Source organism: Equus caballus, chromosome 18 (assembly GCF_041296265.1).
Source record: "Equus caballus isolate H_3958 breed thoroughbred chromosome 18, TB-T2T, whole genome shotgun sequence".
Classification (NCBI taxonomy): domain Eukaryota; kingdom Metazoa; phylum Chordata; class Mammalia; order Perissodactyla; family Equidae; genus Equus; species Equus caballus.
The window spans coordinates 18,189,141-18,213,005 of NC_091701.1; the positions used below are offsets into that span (position 1 = coordinate 18,189,141).

At 36.4% G+C, this 23,865-nt stretch overlaps 1 protein-coding gene across 15 annotated transcripts in view; it reads right to left on the reverse strand.

Moving 5' to 3' along the window:
- The window catches only part of NCKAP5 (NCK associated protein 5), a 918,003-nt gene that overhangs the window by 567,686 nt on the left and 326,452 nt on the right, over positions 1-23,865 (reverse strand). For all 15 annotated transcript variants that reach the window (XM_070241812.1, XM_070241809.1, XM_023622814.2 and 12 more), the window contains one exon: positions 20,731-20,804. In XM_070241812.1, coding sequence (XP_070097913.1) covers positions 20,731-20,804 — 74 coding nt within the window. The remainder of the gene's footprint in view (positions 1-20,730; positions 20,805-23,865) is intronic.

Sequence of the window (23,865 nt, forward strand, 5' to 3'; positions counted from 1 at the left end):
CATGCTGGCTGGCACCCTGGTCTCCAGCTTTCAGCCTCCAGAACTGTGAGAAATTTCTACTGTTGCTCTGCCATCCAGTTTATGGTATTTTGTTATAGCTACAGGAACTAGGAAAACAACTCAACCTCATAAAGACAATTAGAAAAACTATAGACCAATGTTACTCTATATATCATATATGTCAATGCAAAAATACTAACTAAATATGAGCAAAACAGTGCAGCACTGAATTAAAAAAATATACCATGATCAAAGGCCACTTGCATTTGGCTCAATATTAATTCATTAATATAATACACCACATTAATAAATCTAGTGAGAAAAATTACATGATTCTCTGCATAGATATTTAAAAAGCTTTTGACAGAACTTAACATCCTCCCTGATAAAAACTCCAGAAGATACGAAATTTGTGTATATTTTCTTAACGTGATAAAATAAACATACACACCCTCAGTCCTAATACTAGTATCTCACTTAATAGAGAAATATTTGAGGCATTTTTAGTGAAATCACTAATAAGGCAAGGAAACCCACTATCTCCACTACTATTCAGTATTATGTTGTAGTCAATGCAATTATACAAAATAAATCAAACATGTAGACAAAGAGAACTGATTGGTGGCTACGGGGGTGGGGGGTGGGCACAAAGAGTGAAGTGGCGCACCTACAACATGACTGACAAACAATAATGTACAACTGAAATTTCACAAGGTTGTAAAGTGTCATAATCTTAATAAAAAGTAAAAAAAAAAAAAGAGGCATAGAAATTGGAAAAGAAAAAGTAAAAACTATACTTGCAGATGACATGGTAGCATGTTTGGAAATGAGGTGAATCAAGGATAAAATTAACTCAAACAACAAAAATTCAGATTCAGTAAAAATTAATATACAGACATCAATCACCTTCATATAGACTAATAATAATATATTAGAGGACATACTGGTATAGAAAGCCTCACTTACATTACCACCAAAAAGATAAAATACTTCAGAAAAATCATATGAAGAAATGTATTAAACCAAAGGAAAATGTTAAAACTCCTGAAAGTCACAAAAATAGCTGTGAAGAAATAGAGGTCGTTCACTCTTCTATGCGAGAATGACTCAATATTATAAAGACGCCAGTTCTCTCTAAGTTACTGTATAAAATTAATTCAATTCCAATAAAAATACTAACAAGATTCTTTTGGAGCTAGGCAAGTTAATACTAAAGTTTATATGAACACACAAACACAAAAAAATCAAAAGACTACTGGCAAGCTGGGAGAAAATATTTGTAATATATCATAAATAAGGGCTAATATCCCTAATATACAAAGAACTCTTAAAATGAGAGGAAAATGCCAAAAACTTAGAAAAACGGGCAAAAGTCATGAATAGACAAAGCACCAAACAATATAAAAGTGGCCTTTAAGCATATGAAAAGATGGTCAAGCTCACTTATAACTAGAGAAATGCAAATTAAAACTGCATTGAGATACCATTTCTCATCTATCAGATTGAAGAAAATTTGCACGTTGACTAACTCATTCTATTGGTGAGACTGCATAAACACAGCCTTATACAGTATTGGTGAAAATATAAGTTGGTACAAACTTCTTGGATGAAAATTTGGCAACATCCAACAAAACTCCATGTGCATTTACCATGTGAGAGAGCAGTCTCACTTTTTGGAATTTACCCTGAAAGTACACTTCAAACAATGCAAAAAGACTTAGGCACATGATTATTCATTGCTGCCTTGTTTGTAATTGTAAATTGTTACTTAAAATGTCTCCAACTTATCCTTGCTCTCCATATTTTCCTTTTTATCCTTATTTTATGGCTCGCATTATCTTTTGGGTTGGATTATAAACTACTATTCAACTTTGTAATCCTTTGTGGGCAGTGTCTACCCTGTTTTCTACATAGTAACAATGAATAAATGTTTGCTGATTTGAAAATTATTAGGGCTAACCAATCATTTATTATTAGAAATTTCATTTTGGAATAAAGTTCTCAGATAACTAACACATTATGTGGCTTAATAATTTTGGATTTATCACAGATGGTTATCTTCTATACTTTTTTCATGGTTCTTACTAAGTTTCTGTTTTATCGCAGCCAGCCTTTATTAGGGAAATTTGGTTTCTTCGATAATTAAACTTCTGTAGCTAGGGCCCAGGGCTGAATTCAGCACAGCCACTGAGAGCAAGATGCCTCTGGACTTTCTACACTTCTTCAGTCACAACTGAGCACACCTTTGTTCTTTGATAGCATTATCATCATTAATGAAATTTATAAATGGAATGCACTTAAGTAGTGCCTGATTGTTCTCCTGGGGCTTGGTAACAGTACAAATAAGCACACATCCATGTGCTATCCATCATTCCATTTTTAAAACCTCAAGATTGATGTCTTTTCATTAATATAGTTACTCATTCAACCATCATTTATTAAGCAACTATTAATCAGATACTGTGCCAGGTTTTTAAAATCAAAAGTCTATGGTCTTTAAGCCAAAAAAGTTTAATGACTTCAATTTTTAACAGCTTATTTTCTGGATATTTTATGTTTGTATTCATATCCTGTCTTTAGACTGTTTCCTGAAATTAGAATGTATGTGTATTACATATATTAGTATGAATGTACATATGTATATATACATACATAGTAGTATGTATATGTATGTATATAGCATATATGTAACATCTTTATAAGCCCTTATGTTACTTTTATCAGAATTCCTCCCTTTTTATTTGGGAACCTATAAGCAAAACAATAACCTAAGTGCAAAGAAGGGAAAAAATTTCCTTCATGTACACGTTTATTTTAAAGTTGCCTAAAGACCATCAAATTCAGGGCTCAAATCAGCATCCATACGTGTCTGAAGTGGTTGCCTAAGGAGAGGGTGGAATATATTTAAACTAAACTTGCGTGTAGGAAATTCATTATCCACTCCTCTACTCTAGCATGAGGATAGTTTCTATGGTTTTCCAACCACCTATAGAATACAGTCCTCTGAAAATAATAGAAGCATATTTTTGAGAGGAACGCTAACAAAAAGTAATGTGGTGTCTTTTTCATGAGGTGCTAAAGGAATTTTACAAGGATCTTATTGATCCTCATAATTTTTACTTGATGATTTATGAGTTTGAGTTTTTTAATGTTTCTAATAATAGAATATGATCACTGAAAGGAACCTAGTACCACTATTCCTGCTTGCGTTATAGGCGGGGAAATTGACTTTACATTATATTTAGCACCAAACAAGGATTCATAGAACTGAGAATCAGCTGTGAGGTTTCCTCATCCACTTTTAAGCACTCTAGCCACCAAACTGGTGGAACATTAATGCCCCAGGGCTTAGCAGAGCAGCTCTAAAGGATGTCTTGGAAGGAGGTGGAGACACAAAATCAAATTTATGATTACCCACAGTCCTCCTTTACTTATCCAGGAGTTGGTACGTAGAGGGTTGCAAAACAACACAAGAAAAATTTTTTTCTAAAACTCACTCTAGATCACGAAATGGCACCCACAGGTGAAATCTTGCCTATTTTGCCAAATAAAGTGTTGTTGGAACACAGTCACACCCACTCATTTATGTATCATCTGTGGCTGATTTTGAGCTCCAGCTACAGAGTTGAGTAGTTGTGACAGTGACCATAAGGATATGACCAGCAAAGCTGAAAACATTTACTATCAGACCTTTAATAGAAAAAATTTGGTGACCCCCACTATAGAAAATATTGCCCTTTACAAGCTGTTATAAACATGAGTAACTATACTTTTAAAAACTACTAATGATTATAATTTTGAGTTACACTTTGAAACAGCTATGGTAATTAAATATAAGTATAAATCCTAATGAGCTCTCAAGTTTCTGATACAAATTGTTCTACAGCATATACATTCCTGAAGAGTATTAGAGACATTCCATTTTCAATAGTAAGAATAGGATTCATTTTAGTTAATTAACTTTTAAAAATTAAACCTAAATTAACTTTTTATCACCAGCAATAATTATAGCTAAGATTACTTCCAGATAATTAAAATACAGTGCTCCTAATGAATGGGTAACCACTGTAACTTTCTTTACAACGACAATTATAGTTGCTTAGTTTCATTTTGTCCTTTGTGCATTCAAAGTTATTCTCTTTTCCCAAAATGTAAACATGGATTTTTTCCAATCTATATTTATGATTAGGAATACAAAATTTATCAAATTTCTAGAATATCCAATAAAATCTTAAAATTGCAAAGCTACTGTTTGGGCAATTACAGTAAATTTAAAGAAATATTAGGAAAAATGGGCTCCAGAGTTTCCTGTGAAAGGAATAGAATTTTGAAAGGAATAGAAATATTGTGGAGATATATTGGAGGTAAAATAAAGGAAAAAACTAAGGCTGAAATTGGTACTTAAGAGATTAAGATAGTACCACAATAAATTATTAATTTTTAGGAAATACATTCTAGGCACCACAGAGAATCTGTTCTGCCTTTATACTACTTTGGCCTGTATATGGAGTCAAAATAGGCTGGGTTATACTATGGTAATAAACTAACTCCAGATATCCATGGCTTGACATGAAAGCTTATTTCTTCCTCACACTGCATGTTGGCAGGGGCCTCTGCTCATGGTAGTCATTCTACGACCCTAGCTTTAGACAAACCACCATCTTGAACATTGCTTATGGCTGTGTGAGAAAGAGCACTTTGGAGGGTAGCACATCCACAATAAATGCTTCAACTTGGAATGTCACTTTTGCTAACAACTCATTGGCCAGAATGAGTCACATGACCCCTCTCCACCACAAGGCAACAGGAGTTGCAATCCCATTATGTGCCTCTAAGGAACAGAGCCAGAAATATTTATTAACAACTCATTGAATGTTTACGATAGTGATTGAGGACCCAACTCTTGGGCCAGACTAGTTAACTGTCTGTGCTTCACTTTCCTCATCTATAAAATGAGAATACTAAATCTGATAGCATTGTGAGGATTAAGTGAGCTAATACTTGTAAAGAGCATAGAAGAGTACCCAGGTAAAGCATCATTGTAGATGTTTCATCAAGCTTTGTACTTGCCACACTGCCCTTCAGAGCCAAAAACAGAGGAGGGCAGTCAGGAACGCTGACTCAGGCACAGTAGGAATACCTATAAGAAGTATTCTTGAGAAAAGGCCCATGACCAAAAGACAGAAATCAAAATGCTAGGTCTTCCTTCTAAGTATAGTCATGTACTGCATAAGGACGTTTCAGTCAATGACCAACTGTACATACGATGGTGGTTTCATAAGATTAGCACCATAGAGCCTAGGTGTATAGAAGGCTACACCATCTAGGTTTGTGTATGTACAATCTATGATGTTCATACAACCATGAAATCACCTAATAACGCATCTCTTAGAATGTTTCCCTGTCGTTTAGTGATGCATGACTGTAATACTGATCTAGGAGGGAAGAGACAAGCCATTCATGGGATAATGATTTAGTTTAACAGAAGCTGGAGGACCAGGGGGATAAAGACACCAAAACTGACAATAGGTCTTATGAAGTAGGAAGGTCAGAAGGCGAATTTAGGGTGTACAGATAACATGGATGCAGTGAGTGGAGGATGCTGGGTAGGGGTAGTATACAGTATAAGCATTTGGGTAATACAGTATATGAATGAATCCCTCCTAATATATGGCTTACAAGGCTTCCATCAGGCTAAATGTGAGTTAAAGTAAAAGACCTCCACTAGAAAGGGCAAACGCAATAATGAAAGAAGAGGAATGGGAACACAGAGAAAGTGAACCAAGAACCAGAGTCCAGGAAATGTAACTGATAGCTCTTCTTCTGTGTAGAAACACAGCAAGTGGTGAACCGATGGCTTTGCTCATTCCTATCTGAACTCCTGTTGCCTTGGCAGTGGCACCAGTGAGATTGCTCTGAATCCACAACCATCGACTCGTGACCACTTATGATGAGCCATGCGTCCATACACATTCAAATAATCCCGGACTGTTAGGCACCAGATGAAGAGATAAGCAGACATGATTTCCTCTTCCAGGAGCTTATTGGTTAATGATGGAGACAGAGAAGTTATTAACTCACCTATAACATAAATCAGAATGAAATAAGTTCTGTACTGCATACACATACCAAATTTTATGGGAGTATAGAAGACGGAGAGATCCATTTTCCGTCGAGAATCAAGGCATGTTTTTTGGATGAGATAGCATTTTAACTGAGATTTTTAAAAAGAGGAGGAATGGAAAAGTTGGAGGATGTAACGAATACCAAGCTGATGGAATATCATGAACAGCCATGAAAATGGATGACTGACTATTTGGAGGAGGTAGAGGAGAAATAAGCTTAAAAAAGAAAAAGGAGCTTTGTCTTCTTTTCCTACCCACAAGCAGTAATTCAGCAGCACATCTTAGAAGGTCTCATTCCACAATTTACTTATATTTTTAAAACTCGCTGTTATTCCTCTCCTAAAATATTAATTACAATTAAAAAATGGTTATTTGACTAGAATTTTATTTTGGTTATCTTCAAGTGTCAGCTCCATACTCTACATTTTCCTAGATGGTCACAAATTCAAAAGATCATAGAGCTGAAAAAGGAATTTCAGCCCAAATTTCTGCTTTACAGATGAAAGGTCAAGTGATTAAATGACTTATCCATGGTTACAGAGTGATAGACTCAAGATTAGGACACCTATCATAATACTGAATGTATATGTTTCTTTAAAAGAACCAAGAAAAATTCTGTGAGTATTCTGTGTCAGAAGCAAAGTGACTTACATCTTTAAGATTATAAATATGAATAGAGTAAACATGGAATTATTCATTAAACCCTAAAATGTCTAATTGAGGAATCAGCACTTGAACAGCCTGTGTGTGTTTAGCTCAAATGAAAGGAAGCCCTACTCCACAAAGTAGGGCTTACATTTTTGGAACTTATTACCCAACAAGAGATAGAAGTTAGAAATACAAGTAGATTTTAAATGGCTTATACCAATTAATGACAGGCCTGTCACAGTTAATAAGAAAAAATGTTATGTTTGAGTCATGATATGAATGTTTGAAGTTAACATCAAAGAGGTGTTGCTTTGCCAACTCTGGCAAAGACAGAGATGGTACAGAGCCATAAGGCTCCATGGCAATACTTGCTTCCATTTTTGAAGGCCTCCAAAAGCTGTGTGGATGCCACAAGAAACTCCTAGGCTGCTGGGTTTGTGAATAGAAGACGAACATTCAAGGAACCCACGTTTCATTGTATATTAACCAAGATAACTATATAGAAAGTTTCTTGTTCCCAAACAGAAGCATAAGGGATATTTCCACATTCTAACTCTACATGAAGAATCATCTCTTGGAAATCCCATGAGAAAGTTTTCGTAAGGATTTATCCACACGTTCTTCTTTGGTTTGCTCAAATGAGAAGCAGGAAACCTTCCAGACATCCTGAACCCTTGACATTTTTGTGGTTTTCCCATCAACACATGCAAACATCCATGCAGCAATTTAAAAATCTCTTTTCACTGCATGATAGTGTGGCCTTATATTATCCTTGTATCTAGAGCATTCACATTTCCAACCCGCTATAGAATATGAGTTTAATTGCATGCTCCTTGAGAAAAATAAGATCTCATCGGCTCAGAAGTGTCAGAAGCCCACTATCATACATACCTATCTGGTTTCCAGAGTGATCTTCCCAAGCCGCCCTCACCAACCCCCTCAGAATGTTTCCTGCTGGCAAGGGCATCAGCTTTTACCTTTTACCCAATCTCAGCTCATGCCTTCTCTGTGACAATGCAGGACATTCACATCTGACAACAGTCCCAGCTAATTAATTTACTCCAATGTTTAGCAGCATTTGACAGGAAAAATAATCTACACTGTATTGATTGCAAAATCTTCACCAATGTGACAAAGATGAATGCAAACTTCATGCAATCATTTTTCAGCTGTTATCCAAAGTTCAAAGTGATTTTCAAATGTTAACTTTAAAATTATGAGGAGAAAGATAACGGTTCTATTTTAAAACTGCCTGGAAATGGGACTTCTATAACAATCGTTTAGCATCAAAGTAGAAAAGTAAACTCACCTGCTAATGTAGTAAATGGGCTTAAAATGAAACTCTCAGAGATATTGGGGTAGGGGGGAGCACAAAGAAGGGGCAGTGGAATTGGCGTTCCGAAATAAATGATGTGAAACTCTTAGCATAATGTATCTTCAAAAAAGTGATATCTTCTTTTGTAAAATTCACATACGACTGTCATAATATGGTTGAAATTGGAAAAATCTAATGGAATGATGACAAACATCTACCATGCTCAACTTTAATCTCTCTGTGTTCAGAATATCCAGTAATTCCATTCACTTTGGCTGTACTATAAATAAATATTTTCTCATGAGCTTTGTTTCTTCTTTCTAGTATTAATCCATCCTAATATTTCTGAACCTTGGAATTGTAAATGTTAAATTAATAATTGTTCATTTCAGCGATAATCTGAAGCTCATTCTCTTCTTCCTTCTGAAGGGCAGAGTGATTGTCCAATAAAAGTTCTAGCAAGGTCAGGAATGACCTAATTTACTTGTAATTATTAATGCTGCTCTGACCTCTTAGCCATAAATAAAGACTTGGCAATGGAAAAACAGAAGATGTGAAACAGGACAAGGCAATTAAAAAAAAAGTCAGGGAATATAGGACCAGTGGAGAAAAAGAGAAGGGATTTTCTAAATTTAAAACACTCCTTGCTTTTTCTTGAAGTAATGATTTATATTCTTTGAGTCCACAAGAAAGTAACTGGATATGCATGATGTAATGCTGGAATTTTAGGTATTTTGCCTAAAGGTTATTAACAATTAGTACCACAGGGGGAAAAATCATAAAGTTAGAATAACAACCCTCTCTCAAAGGATGACTGACGTTGGAGTTGTAATCTGGTCATAATAAAATATACCCTGTTTGTATTAGAGCCCCACATGTTAAGAGGAAAATTGATAAACTAGAATAAGTCCAGTAGGTGGCCATGATTAAGTGGGGTTTGAAAACTACATTATATGAGGAGCAGTGCAAGAACCTACACTGCTTCCTTTGGAAAAGTGAAGACCAAAGCCAAACACGTAAAACTGTCTTCAAATCATTAATAGCAATGTTACACAGAAGAGGGAATAGTCATTACAAGTAAAGCTACTGATGGCAGCATTAGGACCAGAGAGAAAAGCCAGATGAGTTGTCCAACGTGAAGGGGTGTCTGGCCTCTTCATATCCACTATAGCAGAATCCATTCTACACAACATCCAAAGATGGTCACCTAGGTTTGCTTTGACACTTACTGGTGTCAAAGCTCTTACAGGTACAGAGCCCTTGATGTAGTCTAATCAGCAAGAGTACCACATAGAGCTTTTAATTCACCTGCTCAAGAAAGTCAATCAGTATGTGTTAGCTGCACAAATGTTAGGTTCAACCCTATGCCAGCCACCATTTGATATGTAACAGAAATGGAAGGCCAGTTGCTGACAATACTGTCAAAATTAACATACGTGGAATATTTTGGAGTTTTTACAAGTTGTCAACCATTATGTATACATGTGTGGCATAGTCTCAAATGCAGGGGGATAAAAAAAAAAAAAATGGATCCCGGTGGGGCTGAGGAATACCAGTAAGGAATTGTAAATCAGGAGGGGCTAGTCTGTACGTTGAAGGATAGGTAGTACTTGTCTGGAATGGAGACATGGATAACTCGCGAGTGTGTGTATAGGAATAATCAGTAAGCAAAGAGGTCAGGGTTGGTAGGGGGACATGTTTGGCTAGAAACAGAAATATTTAGATTTGTACTGTGACATGTCTAAAAGGACTTCCTTTCTTCCGTTCTAAACATATTGACTTGGCTAAAAAATTTCCAGGACTCAGATTTCCACAACTATCTAATTTGGCAAACTAATGCTTGGTAAGATACTACGAGGGGCTAAGAGAGCAATGCTAGAACACTCCTCAGGCGGCAAGTGCAGATTTCAGGGGTGATTTTCTGGACACCAAATTTTCTTTATTTCAAGCATGGGAATTCCAGGAAGTCCAGTGGGAGAGGTATTTTTGGATAAATGCGACTTTTGGTACATTTTAAATTATATCATTTTGGTAACAAACGGTCCCAGATGCTGAAGTCCTAAATTGTGTATCTCATCCAAAGCATTTCCCCTTTAGAGTGGCCTTCTGTAACTGACCCTATTCACATTTTTATTTCCAAAGCAGAGATACAGGAAAATCAATTAGGTAAGAAAAATGAATCAATCCAGGTAAATACACATTCTGATTTTCAGTTTGCCAGTGAGTCTGTACTGTCCAGGGAATACTGAAGAGACATCATAAGACAATGCAATTTCCTTTAATAGGGACCATAACCACAGAGCTGCCATTTTTTTTTTTTTTAATATTGTGCGATTGACTTTTTTTTGCACCATGCTGTGCTCGTAGCTTCTGTGGAAACTTAAACATTATTCAATAGAACAATTTCCTGGAAAACCTTTTGAAAGTGGTGGCAGACTCTGACTCTGCTCTGGTGCCCTGGGTCTGCCAGCATGCTGTTTTATTACCCCTGGAAGGTTCAGTGCCAAGACAGAGCGCAAGAGTTAGAGCTTAAGGAAAAATAGGTTCATAAAAATAATTTTCTGCCTGCTTTCAAGAAGGGAAACTGTTACTTTCAACTCTCAGTAATTCTATATATCTATCACTTTTCTTCTATCTTCATCACCCAACCCTTCAGCTGGCCTACAAGGTAATTGGTAAGAATTGTAGATTGTTAACTCTAAAGAAACGACTGTTGAAATTACTTATTTCAACCCTTTCTCATTACCAAAGAGAAGCCAAGGCCCCGAATGCCTAAATGACTTTCCCAGGACCACACAGTAAGTGGCAGAATCAAGACCTGGCCTCCCCAATGCAGGGAATGAATGAGCGATGATATTTTTTAAACTTAGCAACAATACAGCACAGTTACCCAACAATCAGAACAGAGACTCTGATTATACTGGTGTGCCACCAAACACCAGCCCCAACTGGACTAGACTGGATATCAGAATATTTTAGGAGAGAAAGAAAAAGAGCCCCTTATTTGTAATTAAGTTATTTAAAGCACTTAGCTAATAAAATAATAATTTACTTTTAGTTGTTGGTTGTTCTCTTTTTTCACATTTTTCCTTTATTTTCCCCCATTGTCTTCCATCCCACTAATCCTTTGAAAACCACCCTCCGTTTGGAAGTCTATGTCATTGGTATTAATGCTGAACTCCCCTCTGACTTCAAGTGCATGTCCATCTTAACAAAATTCTCAAGACCTTCTCTATAAGCACTGCCTCTCTAGCCTTTCAGATCAAACCCTGATTTTGTTTTTAAAAGTAACTGGATCTATGTCTCTACAGTTTTTCTCTAACTCACTTTATCCAGGGTGAAAACAAACCCACATACACACAATATTTTAGGCCTTGATTTTTATCGTGGGTTTTTTTTAACCTATCATAGTCTCTTAATTCCTTTCTTTCAAAATTATAAGATATTCTTTCATTGCTTCTATTGATAAGTAGTTTGCAGCTCAAGATAAAATTGGTAGTTAAATGAATAAAATCGGGGGTGTAAATACACATTTGATTATTATTAGTGGTTAGAACCTTTCCTATGATTTGCAGTGACCTACATGCAGACATGATATACCTTAAAACTTCTTGCTTTATGACTGAATTTTGAAAGAAGCATGAAATAAAAGTCGAGTGAAGTATTCTTCCTAGATTTACATATAACAACACATTCACTTCTTCATTAAATGTCTCCATCTTGAACTTTCTAAGATTAACTCTCTTGAAATTGTGTATCCTATTTAGCAATTACACGCCACTGAGACAAATGACTTTTTGCTATACTTGCTTGACTCTTCTCTTGCCTAGACTTAAAAAGGTGAGCTCATCCCTAATGAACACATGATCCCTTAGTAATTTCTCTTCTTGAATCATCATCACTCCTTTCAATTGGCTTAAGAAAAGGGTTTTGAGCATCTATACTGTGCTGAGTCACTTAGGTACAAAGATGACTAAAACACACTTCCAGTTGTCTCTATGCTTTCAAGGTAGGTGAAATTTTGTTTTAGGTTCTATGTCCTATGCTAAGCACTATGAGAGATATGAGGGATGAAAAGACTTGGTTCTACAAGTCAAAGACCTTAGGGGTACAAGACCTGCCCTCATGAGATAACCAGAAAATGAGTATGTGAGTGAAAGCCACGTGGTTGGAACTGGAATGGATTGAAGGTAAGGATAGAGCCACTGTTACGTGTTTGGAGTACTTTGCAGAAGTGTTGTCCTCATTAATTGGGGAGAGAAGGGGAGGGGCAAGAACCAGAGCATCCCTAGGGTCTGAGAGAGAGAGATTTCCTACTAGCAAAATCTGGTTAACATGCTAGTATAGAGTTGAGAGCTGCAGTGGCTTTAACTTTCCCTCTCAGGCAAACTTTTACTGACTTTTTACTGATTTTTACAGACTTTTTTTCTGGTGAAAATCTAGGATTCTCTCCATAGAGAGTATATATACAATACTTAATCAGTGAGTGTTCAGTAGAGCGCAAACACTGAGCAGCAAGTTAGCCAGGTTCCCATAAGCAACCTCACGAGGGCTTCTGAGCCATGAAACCAGCCACGGGTTGCCAACCTCAACCAACCCTGCAACAGATGTTTGCACGCTTAGAAGTTTTCTCTGCCCTGAGATACCTAGAGTGTGTCTCTACCCAGTGTGTATCTGCTTTACAATTTCATCAACCTATCCCCGATTCTTTGATTTCAGGGCACCTTTCCATCCTCAGCTTGTTGCTGGATTATTTATGAGGTCTAACCTGTAATACAAAGTGCACAATGTGCCATAGTCAAAGGTTCTGTGAGGAAAGAAAAATTGTAGTTTGTGTTTCCTCTTTTCAGAGAAGCTTGGACACCTCTCCCTGGAATTGGAGGGTGGAGGTGGGTGCTAGAACTCCCTCCCATGCCTCTTAATAAACAAGGCTCAAAAAGAATGAGGGACAGTAAGCAAAACATTTACTCCTTTTAACTCCAGGGTTACCCGTATAGAGATGTAGAGTTATATCCTAAGAAAGAAAGAAAAAAAAAAACACAGTATGCTCATGCATTAACAATTTAGTGATTTTTTCTATTAAAATTAAATAGAAGACCATAGTAAATTACCCATTTCATTCTTCCATCCAGGAAAAAAAAAAGGGACTTGTCATCCCTTACTGTGGGTGCACTTCAGCCTCAGCACATGCGTTTATGTCAAGTGGGTCATTTGTATTGTTGCCTGCTGGAGTTTTCCTTCTTTCAACTTAGCAGGGAATATTTGTGTTCTTTATTACCCCAAATAAATCTACAAAACGCCTTTTGCTCGAGGCTCTTTATTTTAATTTCAGATAAATAAATCACATTAGGTTCCTGGCTGTCATATTAAGATAAGCATGGATCTAAAAATAACAAATGTGTTTTAAGCCAAACGTCTTCAGATTAAATAGTGGTAAATTTCACTGAGTGACCCCCAAATCCTCTTGACGTTGAAATATTTTTTGGTACTTTGAGAGTGTTTCTTGAAGAACATAAACCTGTATAACTAGAAGTAGAATTATTTTCAAATCATCTATGGACCTACTTGTACAATATTATTCAACTCAATCTTCCCACAGCCGCAATAAATCCATCTTTAACGTGGGGATATTTCCCCAGTTATATTAGAGGGCAATGTTATATCTTTGTAGGTTAATCTAATGCCGCTATCTATACTGTGCTTTATTAACTCTAAAGAGCTCTAGACCTGAATTTCTCATCATCTTATGTACAGTTATACTCAAAAGTCTTAAACGCAGTTCAGATTCAATCTATTCAATAACCAATTCTTCATCTGCCCTCAGCCTACCAGATCTGCTCCAACTCAGGACTCAGATCAAAACACCACCTCCTTGGGGAAACCTTGGGACTTTTAAAGGACAGTCTCCTGAAATATGTGTTACAGATTCCTCCACCCAGCCCCAGTGGAATAGTCTTGATAAATACATGTGAACTGTTCTTTCAAACAAGATTTGTTGTAAAGAGGATGGGATAAAATCCATAAGGTTTTAAATAGTCTGTTTTATCCATTTGTTAGGTTAGGATCTAATATATATTCTCTGCTGGATTAGCACGGCCCTTTAAAGGATGGACAGATTTGATAAGAAACAGGAAATCATGTATATAAAGTTGGTATAGAGTTTCACTGTAGCATTTTTGGTGTCTCCTTGCCCCAGAAGACCTGGGTTCAAACACTAGGCAACCCCCTAAGCAGGTAAACATGTAGACCATATACAGGTCCCCTAAATAAACTATAGTGCAGACCAATCCTAAGGTAAAAGGTCAAATATGAACCTAGGTAATCTTCTGCTTCAGTCAATCCAGATATCCTTCTGGACTTAGTTCTATTAGCCTCTTCTGTCACTAGACAAAAGCCATCTTAAAGACAGGAATGTTACTCCATCAGAGGCTTTAGAGTGAAGACAAGAAGTCTAAAAGTCCCCTTGCTCCTGTACAGCAGCACCATCAGTCTGTAATAACTATCCTTTGAGATCCAGCTCAGCCTGCAGCCCTCCCCACTACTACCCAGGGATGACATAACTGTTGAAGCATGTGGCAATACCCAATTTCCAGAGCCCTGATTTATTCTCCCTTGTGCTGGGCAGAGGGCATGACTTAGAGGCAAGACTCTTATCTTGGCAGGGGTCTGAGACTGTCTGCATCTCTGAAACAACCCCTGGTGGGTAATTGAGAAGTGACATTGATGGGTTTCCAGGGTGGCCCTTGTGCTTACACTTGCCCCAGAATACAGCTATGATTTAGAAATCCGGCCCAAGGGTTGCGAGGAGAGAAAGATAATGTAAAGCTGGCTAGCCCAGGTCTCCTTTGACCTCAGAAGAGTGAGACAGGGATGCAGAGCTGGGAAACCATGTGCTGTTATTGAGTTGGCATAGCATGAGGTTTTGTTTTCAGAGCTTTTATTGCTATTACGGAGCACTGAGCTCTCTCTTTGTTTGCTACACATTTATCCCCCAGAGATAGCCTCTTTCTCTCTTGAAGGGATTTAAAAAACAATCACAGTTCTTATTTTATTTGGTGTCCACCATTAAGAATTCATGCAGAGCAATTTTACTTGTTGCCAATTAAGATCTCCCAGTGGAAGTCTATGATTACAGCAAAGGCAACCTGTTTAATACTTGGCATCTCCTTAGTCTGCATAAATTAACCCCATGAGGATAGAGACGTGATAATTCTTAAGATGCCTGGATAATTTGATTCTAAGATCCAAGATACATAGAAAGTAAATCTCCAAGAGCCTCTGGACTTGACTTTTCTCAGGGTCTATGTGCTTTTGCTTCTTAACTATTTTACAACTACATGACAATTTCTAGATAACACATTAGCAAAAAATTTTCTTTTCCCAGGGATAGAATGATAGCATGTAGCCTCTCAGTAAGCTATTTCAATATCACTCACATTTTACAGAAATTGAGATTAGAGCTGAAATAAACTTTAGGCTCTGGTGCCAATTATCTCTGCCCAAAAATGTATAAATATATCGAAATTATGGGGAACATGAATATTTGGAATGTAGATCATTTTATGTTAGTGTTCACTCTACTTAGATAAGCAACATTTTTGAATCATGATAAGAATAAAAACAAAGTTTTTGCCCAATTTTTCCCTACATCTTTCCTTAGAATAAGAATCACATATAAAGCAGGAAGCAAAAGTAGAAGTCTATTTTAAAGAATTTTGGATACACTAAAATCATTTTACTATTTATATCTTTATATATTTATATATATAAATACATATTTATATTTATCATATTCACTATACTATCCCTATTGGAAAGGATGGACCTTAGGGACTCTTATTCCGATCAGAGATCTATACATGCTTTCAATTAAGTGTTTCATTCCCCTTGGGGACGTAGGAAACCATGATTTCTCTCCCTAGGGAAGCAGGAGTTAAGTGCTTTACTAGGGCAAGCATGGCTTGTAATCAATAGTTCTTTGGATTCTTGGAATTTGGTATTGAGGCTCAGGCTGCCCCCCAGGAAAATGGTGATGAGTTTGGGATTGGCTTTTCTACAAACCTACTTTCCTCTTCACCAACAACCTGGACTCCTCACACTGCTGGCTGGTCTTATACCAAGTCACCCATCTGGTACCAGTTAAGTAAGGGGAGAAAGGAGAAGGGAGGGGTACAAGCCATGTTTTTGTATATTTGGTTATCAACCTGGATAGATCATTTCCCTAAATATGTTCCTTGGAAGTTTAGTCAGAACAGATGCTGCAAGAATGATAGGATTTGGGGGTTTTTTTAAGTCAAAATTATGTTTGATATCCTATATTTGATATGTATAAGCACGTTAGTAATATAAATGTCTCTGAGAAGTTCTGTAATTAAAACAATTTTAAAATTTGCTTTTACCTAGTATATTTCAAAGTTGACCTTGAAATACCTTTATTTTTCTTAAAACATCTGTAAGAGTGACCCAGGGTATTTGTGTTTCTTGGAATATGCTTAGGAAAATTCCTGTGTAGATGATTTAGATCACCAGTTCCTAATGGGGAGGAAAGATGGTTCTAATCCTTAGGGAACATTTGGAAAATGTCTGGAGACATTTTTGGTTGTCACAACACAGGGTATGGTACTAGCATGTCACTATGAGAGGCTAGGGATGGTGCTAAACAACTTAGAATGCACAAGACAACCCCACTCCCACCCCCCATCATAAAGAATGGTCTGGCCCCAAATGTCTATAGTACCTTGAGACTGAGAAACCCTAGCTTAGAGATAGCTTGTTCAAATGGGACTTTGATCTGGCATCTTTAAGACTGGCAGTTGGCACTCTGCATTCACCAGATCTTGTCATTTAATTTTGGCCATGCAAACCAACTTGTTCTTTCTTTACTTACAGGCTATTGATAACAATGTCTCCAATTTGAGCTATGAAAATCTCAAATGAACACTCTGACATTATCTTGTTGAGTTACTGGCAAGCTGTTAGGTATTTCTGTTATGTTAGTTATTTCTAACCATATATTCTTAGAAGCTTTCTATGATGTGTGTATTAAATACTATATCATGATTGAGCTGTATAAGTATTTGAGAAAAATAAAATTATATATCTGTACATATTATATAAATGTAATATTACTTTAGACATTGTATGTTTCATATAACCTCAGTGCTCAGTAATCTTTACTAGTAGCCAGATTGACTCCTTCTTTTTACAGATAAGGAAACTCTGTCTCAGAGATGCTACCCTACAACCAGTTTGGGCCGGCCAGGCCAAGAGTCCAAGTCTCCAAAACCTCCAGTCCAGTCCTCTTCCCATTTCTATGATGGAAATTAAGCCGCTTCCATTTTTCATACATAATTTAACATATGTGACATGAAAGGGTAATTAACACCATAAATATTCATGAATTCAATTTGTATTTTCCAACTGTTTGTGTTTGTTCTAAACTCTTAATTTGAGACTGTGAATGGATCAAGATTTCTATCAAATGTTAGGAGAAAGACATTCTCAGCAGCTGTTTTCTTACAATCTTTCTTGTCAGTCACAGATATTTTTAGCCAAATCAGAAATAGTAACAGATGATATAAAAATCATTAAATGCAAAAGAGCCTTTTTCTCCTAATCTTAACTTTTCACATTAAAACAAATAAACGTACAGAAATTTATAATCACATTTCAACATCAACTAGCAAACAAGTTGTCACTGGGTATGCTGTGTCATCAAGCAGAGAGATGCAGGGCAAATTAAACCCACCCAGGCTTGTACTCAAGTCTTAGACTAGGTTCTAGATTCTGACTCCACCCTCTTCTTCAGATGAATTCACAGAAGTTTTCTTCTGTTGGTGTCAAAAAAGACAGTTGAGCTAAATGACTGCTCATTGCTAGACAGCTAAATTTGAACTCCACAAATTCCTTTGCAATTTGAAAACCCAGAGACAGATTATAGGTCTATTTCGGTAAAATAACTAAATAGGACCCCAAAATAACCAGTTATCTTGAGAGTATGATTACAGCAATATATTTGTGTCACAGCAGATGGTTAAGCTATAAGAAACGACTAAAATCTATTAAAGACAAATAGCCCCCTCCATGAAAATAAGACTTTTAATTCTTGTGTCCAATCTTCTACATTTGTCCAATCTTTTATCATTAAGCAAGTGGCAATAACAGTATGACATATGTCTGCCATGCTCTTGATCAATCCTCAAAGACCATGGCCATAAATTAATGCTGACTACAATTATTGTTGGAAGATCTAAATATTCACAATGCCTTTTCTTATAAGTTGGCTCAAGTATAAATGGAAGGCCATCAGTTAATACCAGCAGCAATGACAAGCAGCCTATTCCATGAAAATTGTAGTAGCTACAAATCAAAGGTATAAAATCAGAAAAGTTTATATTGAATTATGGGAACATTTGTTTAACTTCAGACAATCAACTTGCGCTTGTGTACATGACATGCTATTCCCATGATCCTCTGCACATCATAGATTCTACCCTAACTCAAGAAAGCATTTTAAAAATTTAATCATAACCAGAAAGAAATTTCCCACACTGCTCACTGTCACTCATATATCCTTCATCAAAAATAATTTCATTCCAGTTGCAGTTACAATGTCGTAATAACCATCAGAAAGCCTATCACTTTGTCAGTCAAGATTTGTTTGCAAAATATAATCAAGTATAATTTCATGATTTAATAAATAGTATATAAATCTGCTATTATTGGTTTTCATTTTCTTTTCAATACAACCCATTTCCATTTTCTCACTGGTAGTTATTCTGACTATTCAAATGTCATCATTGCTCTTTATTGTTATTCAAATGGAGGGTTTTTTATTAGATTCTTTGACACTATATATAAGGCTTTGCTTATTCACCAGTAATAATTCTATTTCTGAAGGAAAGTGAAAGTGATTACACACAAAATTCTGAGCTCCTACTTTGTTAGGTTAACCCCGTACCTGAAATGAGATTTTAATTTAATCATATTGAAGAAAACCAAAAGGTTTTTATTAGCCAGCTTAAGAAAGCAGGAAAATATTCTTTTTCTTTTTCACACAGGCTTTTTGGTTCAAAGACCCACGAAACCATTACTCCTCTCCAGTGATGTGTATAAGACAAGCTTACTGACCAAATTAAACTCTAATTTCTTTCATCAGAGGGTATTCATCATTTTGGGGCTATTTTTCTCTTGAAATTTAGGGAAAACAAAATATTCTATACAAACAGTTGAAAGAAAATGTTATAATTCAGTTAAACAATCTTTTTAAATAGTCTTTTTAGTAGATCTATGGAAAAGGTAATTTAAAAGACACATGACCATAAATACATTGTTGTTGGTTTTGTTAATACAATGTACTGGTTCACAAAAGAAAACTAGAAAACCACCAGGTTATAGATTTCAAAAACAAATCAAATATTGCATCATTACATAAAATTAACTAGCATGTCTGTTAGTAGCAAGCAGACAAAAATTATACATTTATGTTATATCCTACCAGCAGTTTTTCTATGTACAGAAATAGAATATTGTCTATTACTATAAACCACAGATATGTTCTCCCGTAAGAAAACTAGTGTAAGAGCAGAACAAATGAAAATATCAGGCACTTTACCCAAAAACTAGAATTCCTCAGGGAAGACAAAGCTCAAGATTATTAGGATTTGTTAAAAGGATACATGAAGGAGGGCAGCATAGCCTGGTACAGAGACCAATGGTGATGGATTTGGATGAGGTTGGGCAAGAAAGCTACAGGGTAAGCAAATATTTACCTGCCATCTCTGTGTACAGAGAGAACACTCTCCTCCATGCTTCGAGGAGAAAAGAAATAAAGGACTTCAGAGGCTTACTGATCCTTGGGAGACAAAGCTAATTATATTAAACAATTCTGGTGTAATGTGAGGCATCATGTAATTAAGCACTAGCATATTTATTCCAGATAACAAGAGCTATAGGAATTTAGAAAAAGGAATTCAGATTCCATAGCAGCACCTATAAAGAGCTTGACCACATGGGCCCTAGATAGTATCACATCCATCTTTACCAGTCTCAATTCCCAAGAGGCTCCAGGGAATGAATAACTCGGGAACAAGACTTCTACCATACTAATAACCTATTTTTCCAATTTTCCTGCACAGCTGTTCTCACATATCTTTCCTTACCTAGAATCGGAACCCACCATGTAGTACAAAACACTAAATGTGCGAGACCTATACAACAGCATTCTTAAAATATTCTCTAATAGGAAGAGAAGCAGAAATTTAAGCAGAAGTGTTCAACCTTTTAATTATAGAAAAACTTAAGTAATCTTTGAGCAGGCCAGGGTCAGGAAATATGGATTCTAGTTTCTAAAATATAAGTTTGCTGTGTGGCCTTGGACAAATTAATTCCTTGACCTTGACAAGTGTCGTGATTTCCATCATCCAGCCAGCTCTGAGCAGGTCCTTGACTCAAGGACTTTTGGCACTGTTGCTTTACTTTAATTAAAGGAATGGAATTCTCTAGGTAGCCTCTGGTGATTTTTGCCCCCAAAGGTGCTTTTGACACCTAGTGGAAGAAGAGACCGTTTGCCAACTCCCTGCTTCCATGATCATGGTCAAAGCTATAAAGGCTGCTATAAGTTAAAGACATAAATTAACTCACCTCCAGAGACTTCTGTGTTGCTCCTCGAGTTGAGTTAGCAGGTGCTCTATGTATTTATTGGAGTCCATGTATTCCTGCACATGCAAAGACAAGTAAAACCCCATTACTATAGTCACCAGAACTCTAAGACTATCCCTACAAGGAAGATTTTGACAAGATAATCCTTTGGTCCCTCCCAGTTCCAGGAGACAATGCTTCTATGACTTACATGCATAACTATGTAACTAATAACTATTTGGGGATGAATAATGTTTTCCCCATATCCTGTGATCATTCTATAAACAAAGAATGGAAGAGAACTGTCACACTACAGAGCCAGCATAAATGTCCTCTTATCCACAGGGAAAAAACCTCAATTTCATAGTCATCTACACTGTGATCTGTCTTCTACTTTATAAAAGTGAGCCAATTTGCTGCTGACCTTAGAAGAATAAGAATAAAGTATACAATACAGGACTTGATTATACCATGCTTATGAGAATCACTTCCTAGCAAAACGCTATTTTTGAACAATATGGAATGCTTTACATATTCACTGGTCATATTGTTTACTCTGGTGAAGCACATGTCCATCTTCCTTCATCTCTTTATACAAAAACATAATATAATTTGTTTGTTTGTTTTTCTTTCTTAGGAAAAGAATCTGGCTTCTAAGAAGTCTTGAAGGCAAGGTATATTGTGGTTTTTAGAAGTGTGCTTGTAAATTTTTGTAAATCAAACCATATTTTCAAGAAACATTTCTGAAAAATGAAGAATTCTTTTGTTACATAAGAATTATTTCTAGAAGTCCATAGGTTATTAAATATGATTTATTTTTTATTTTTTTATTTTTGTTTTATTTTTTTTAAAGATTGGTACCTGAGCTAACAACTGTGGACAATCTTTTTTTTTTCCCCCTTCTGTTTTATCTCCCCAAATCCCCCCTGGTACATAGGTGTATATTCTTAGTTGCAGGTCCTTCTAGTTGTGGCATATGGGACGCTGCCTCAACATGGCCTGATGAGTGGTGCCATGTCCATGTCCAGGATCCAAACCAGTGAAACCCTGGGCCGCCGCAGGTGAGCGTGCAAACTTAACAACTCGGCCACGGGGCTGGCCCCTAAATATGATTTAAAATTTGTGATTTCTGAAGATGAGGTTCATATGCAATAGTTTCAATTGCAAAATACAATGTGTAAAATTTTTGATGACTTGTTTCATCCTTAACTTGATATTTCTTTTCCTTTCTGTTTAAAGATCTAGCCTGCAGTCCTTTGTGTCTACATTACAGCTGCCTCAGATGGAATAAGGTGCAATGATTTCAGTGTTAAGGCATCCATTAAAGTTACTGTTTCATTTCTTATGGATTTGAGATAAACTGAGAATTTTGATTAATATCGATACTTTTCTTTCTGAAATACAGATTTTGATCAAATCTTATACATAATCTATCGCTCCTGTAGGAATATTCATTCTAATGATGGCGGGGGGAGGTGCCAGCAAGTAGAGAAACTGTACAAGTTGACCTGGTATAAGGGAAAGAGCCTGTCGTGAGTTTCTGGACCTGGATCTACCCATGGAACCTCAGAGAAGCCTTTTTACCTTTCCACAGTATTTTAGTTAGACGAGAGAATGTACTAAATCCTTATTCTATAACATTATAATTTTGTTGCAGATAATTAGCTAAAGAGGCTTATTCTTATCAAATAAAGTTTATTTTCAGATTAGTTATTTAAAGAAGACCATTGGGCACATTGAAATCTATTACTGCAGGAAGTTGTCAGTTTTTGGTTATGGCATCAAGTGTTCTGATCGAGGTTAAAACATGATTTAGAACACTCCAAGTTATCAAAGACATTAGTTTTCAAATACATCCCATCAAAAAAAATTTTAAAGACACTGTTCCCAATTAGAAACAAATGTATAAATCTCAAAGTCATTCATCCTTTCTGTATTCAGTTGTGTTTTCAACACTTATTATATACCAAGTGGTCTTCTAAGTTTGGTTGATATAGTTATAACCAAGAGGGAGAAAATTCCTGCCCTCAGAGAGCTTACAATCTGTAGAGGGAGACAAAACAAATAAATAAGTGAACACATTGATTTCCGACTGGTTACATACTATCAATATGAAGGAAACAAACAGGCGATAATAGACTTTAAATTATATTTGAGCTAAGACCTGGAAGAGAAGGAGGCGGCAAACATATAGCAAAAAGGGGGAAGAGGGAGAGAAGAGAGCAGGCAAAGGAAACAGCATTTGCCAAGGCCCCAAAATGTGGAGCTGAAGGAATAGAGTGGAAGCCAGTGGGGTTGGGAGGAGAGACTGGGGTGTAGAGTCTAAAATGAAGGTGTAGAGGCAGGCAGGGGCTCAATCATGTGTAAGCTCTGGAAAAAGTTTGGATTAAAACCAATGGCTTTGTTATTTTGCTCATTGTGATTAGCTCAAGTGAGAGGTTAAAGCTGAAAAATGTACAGGTTAGAAATATGACCTTTGGATCAAAGAGATTTATGTTCAAACCCTGGTGTTGGTACTTACTAGATATGCTCCCTTAGGCAAGTTGTTTAATCTGCCTAAACCTTGTTTTCTTCATCTTCATCAGGAAGATAAATAATAATTTACAGAGGTGGTGTAAGGATTATATCAGATAGTTTGTTTCAATAAGCACATGCCACAATGTCTACCAAGCAGTGAGTGTGACTTTTTCATGTCACACACCTCTGCTCAAAGGCAAGTCACTTTACAAGGTATCCTTTTCCTTTTCTTACCCAGCTTCAAGATTTTTAAGCATATGCTTCTTCAAATATAATTGCTGAATATTAGAATAGGTACCTAGGCAGAGATTAATAATACAGATTTTAAACCATTAAATGTATGTATTACTGGGTCATGGTTTAAAAGCTGTTTCAAATAACAGTACTGGCTGCTTCCATTTAAAGGCACTTCACTCCATTTTCCATAAAAATAATTATGATGACAAGTCTTAAACCACGTAACAATGGGAAACTAGGAATATGGATTCTCCGTCCTTCTTTTCAGCTTTATTTTTCTCCGTAGCATGCTTACTTCTAAGATCCAATTTATTTTATTTGGGTATTGTCTATACCCCAACCCCTCCCCACTCCGCCCCCCTGGCTGCACACACACATATACAC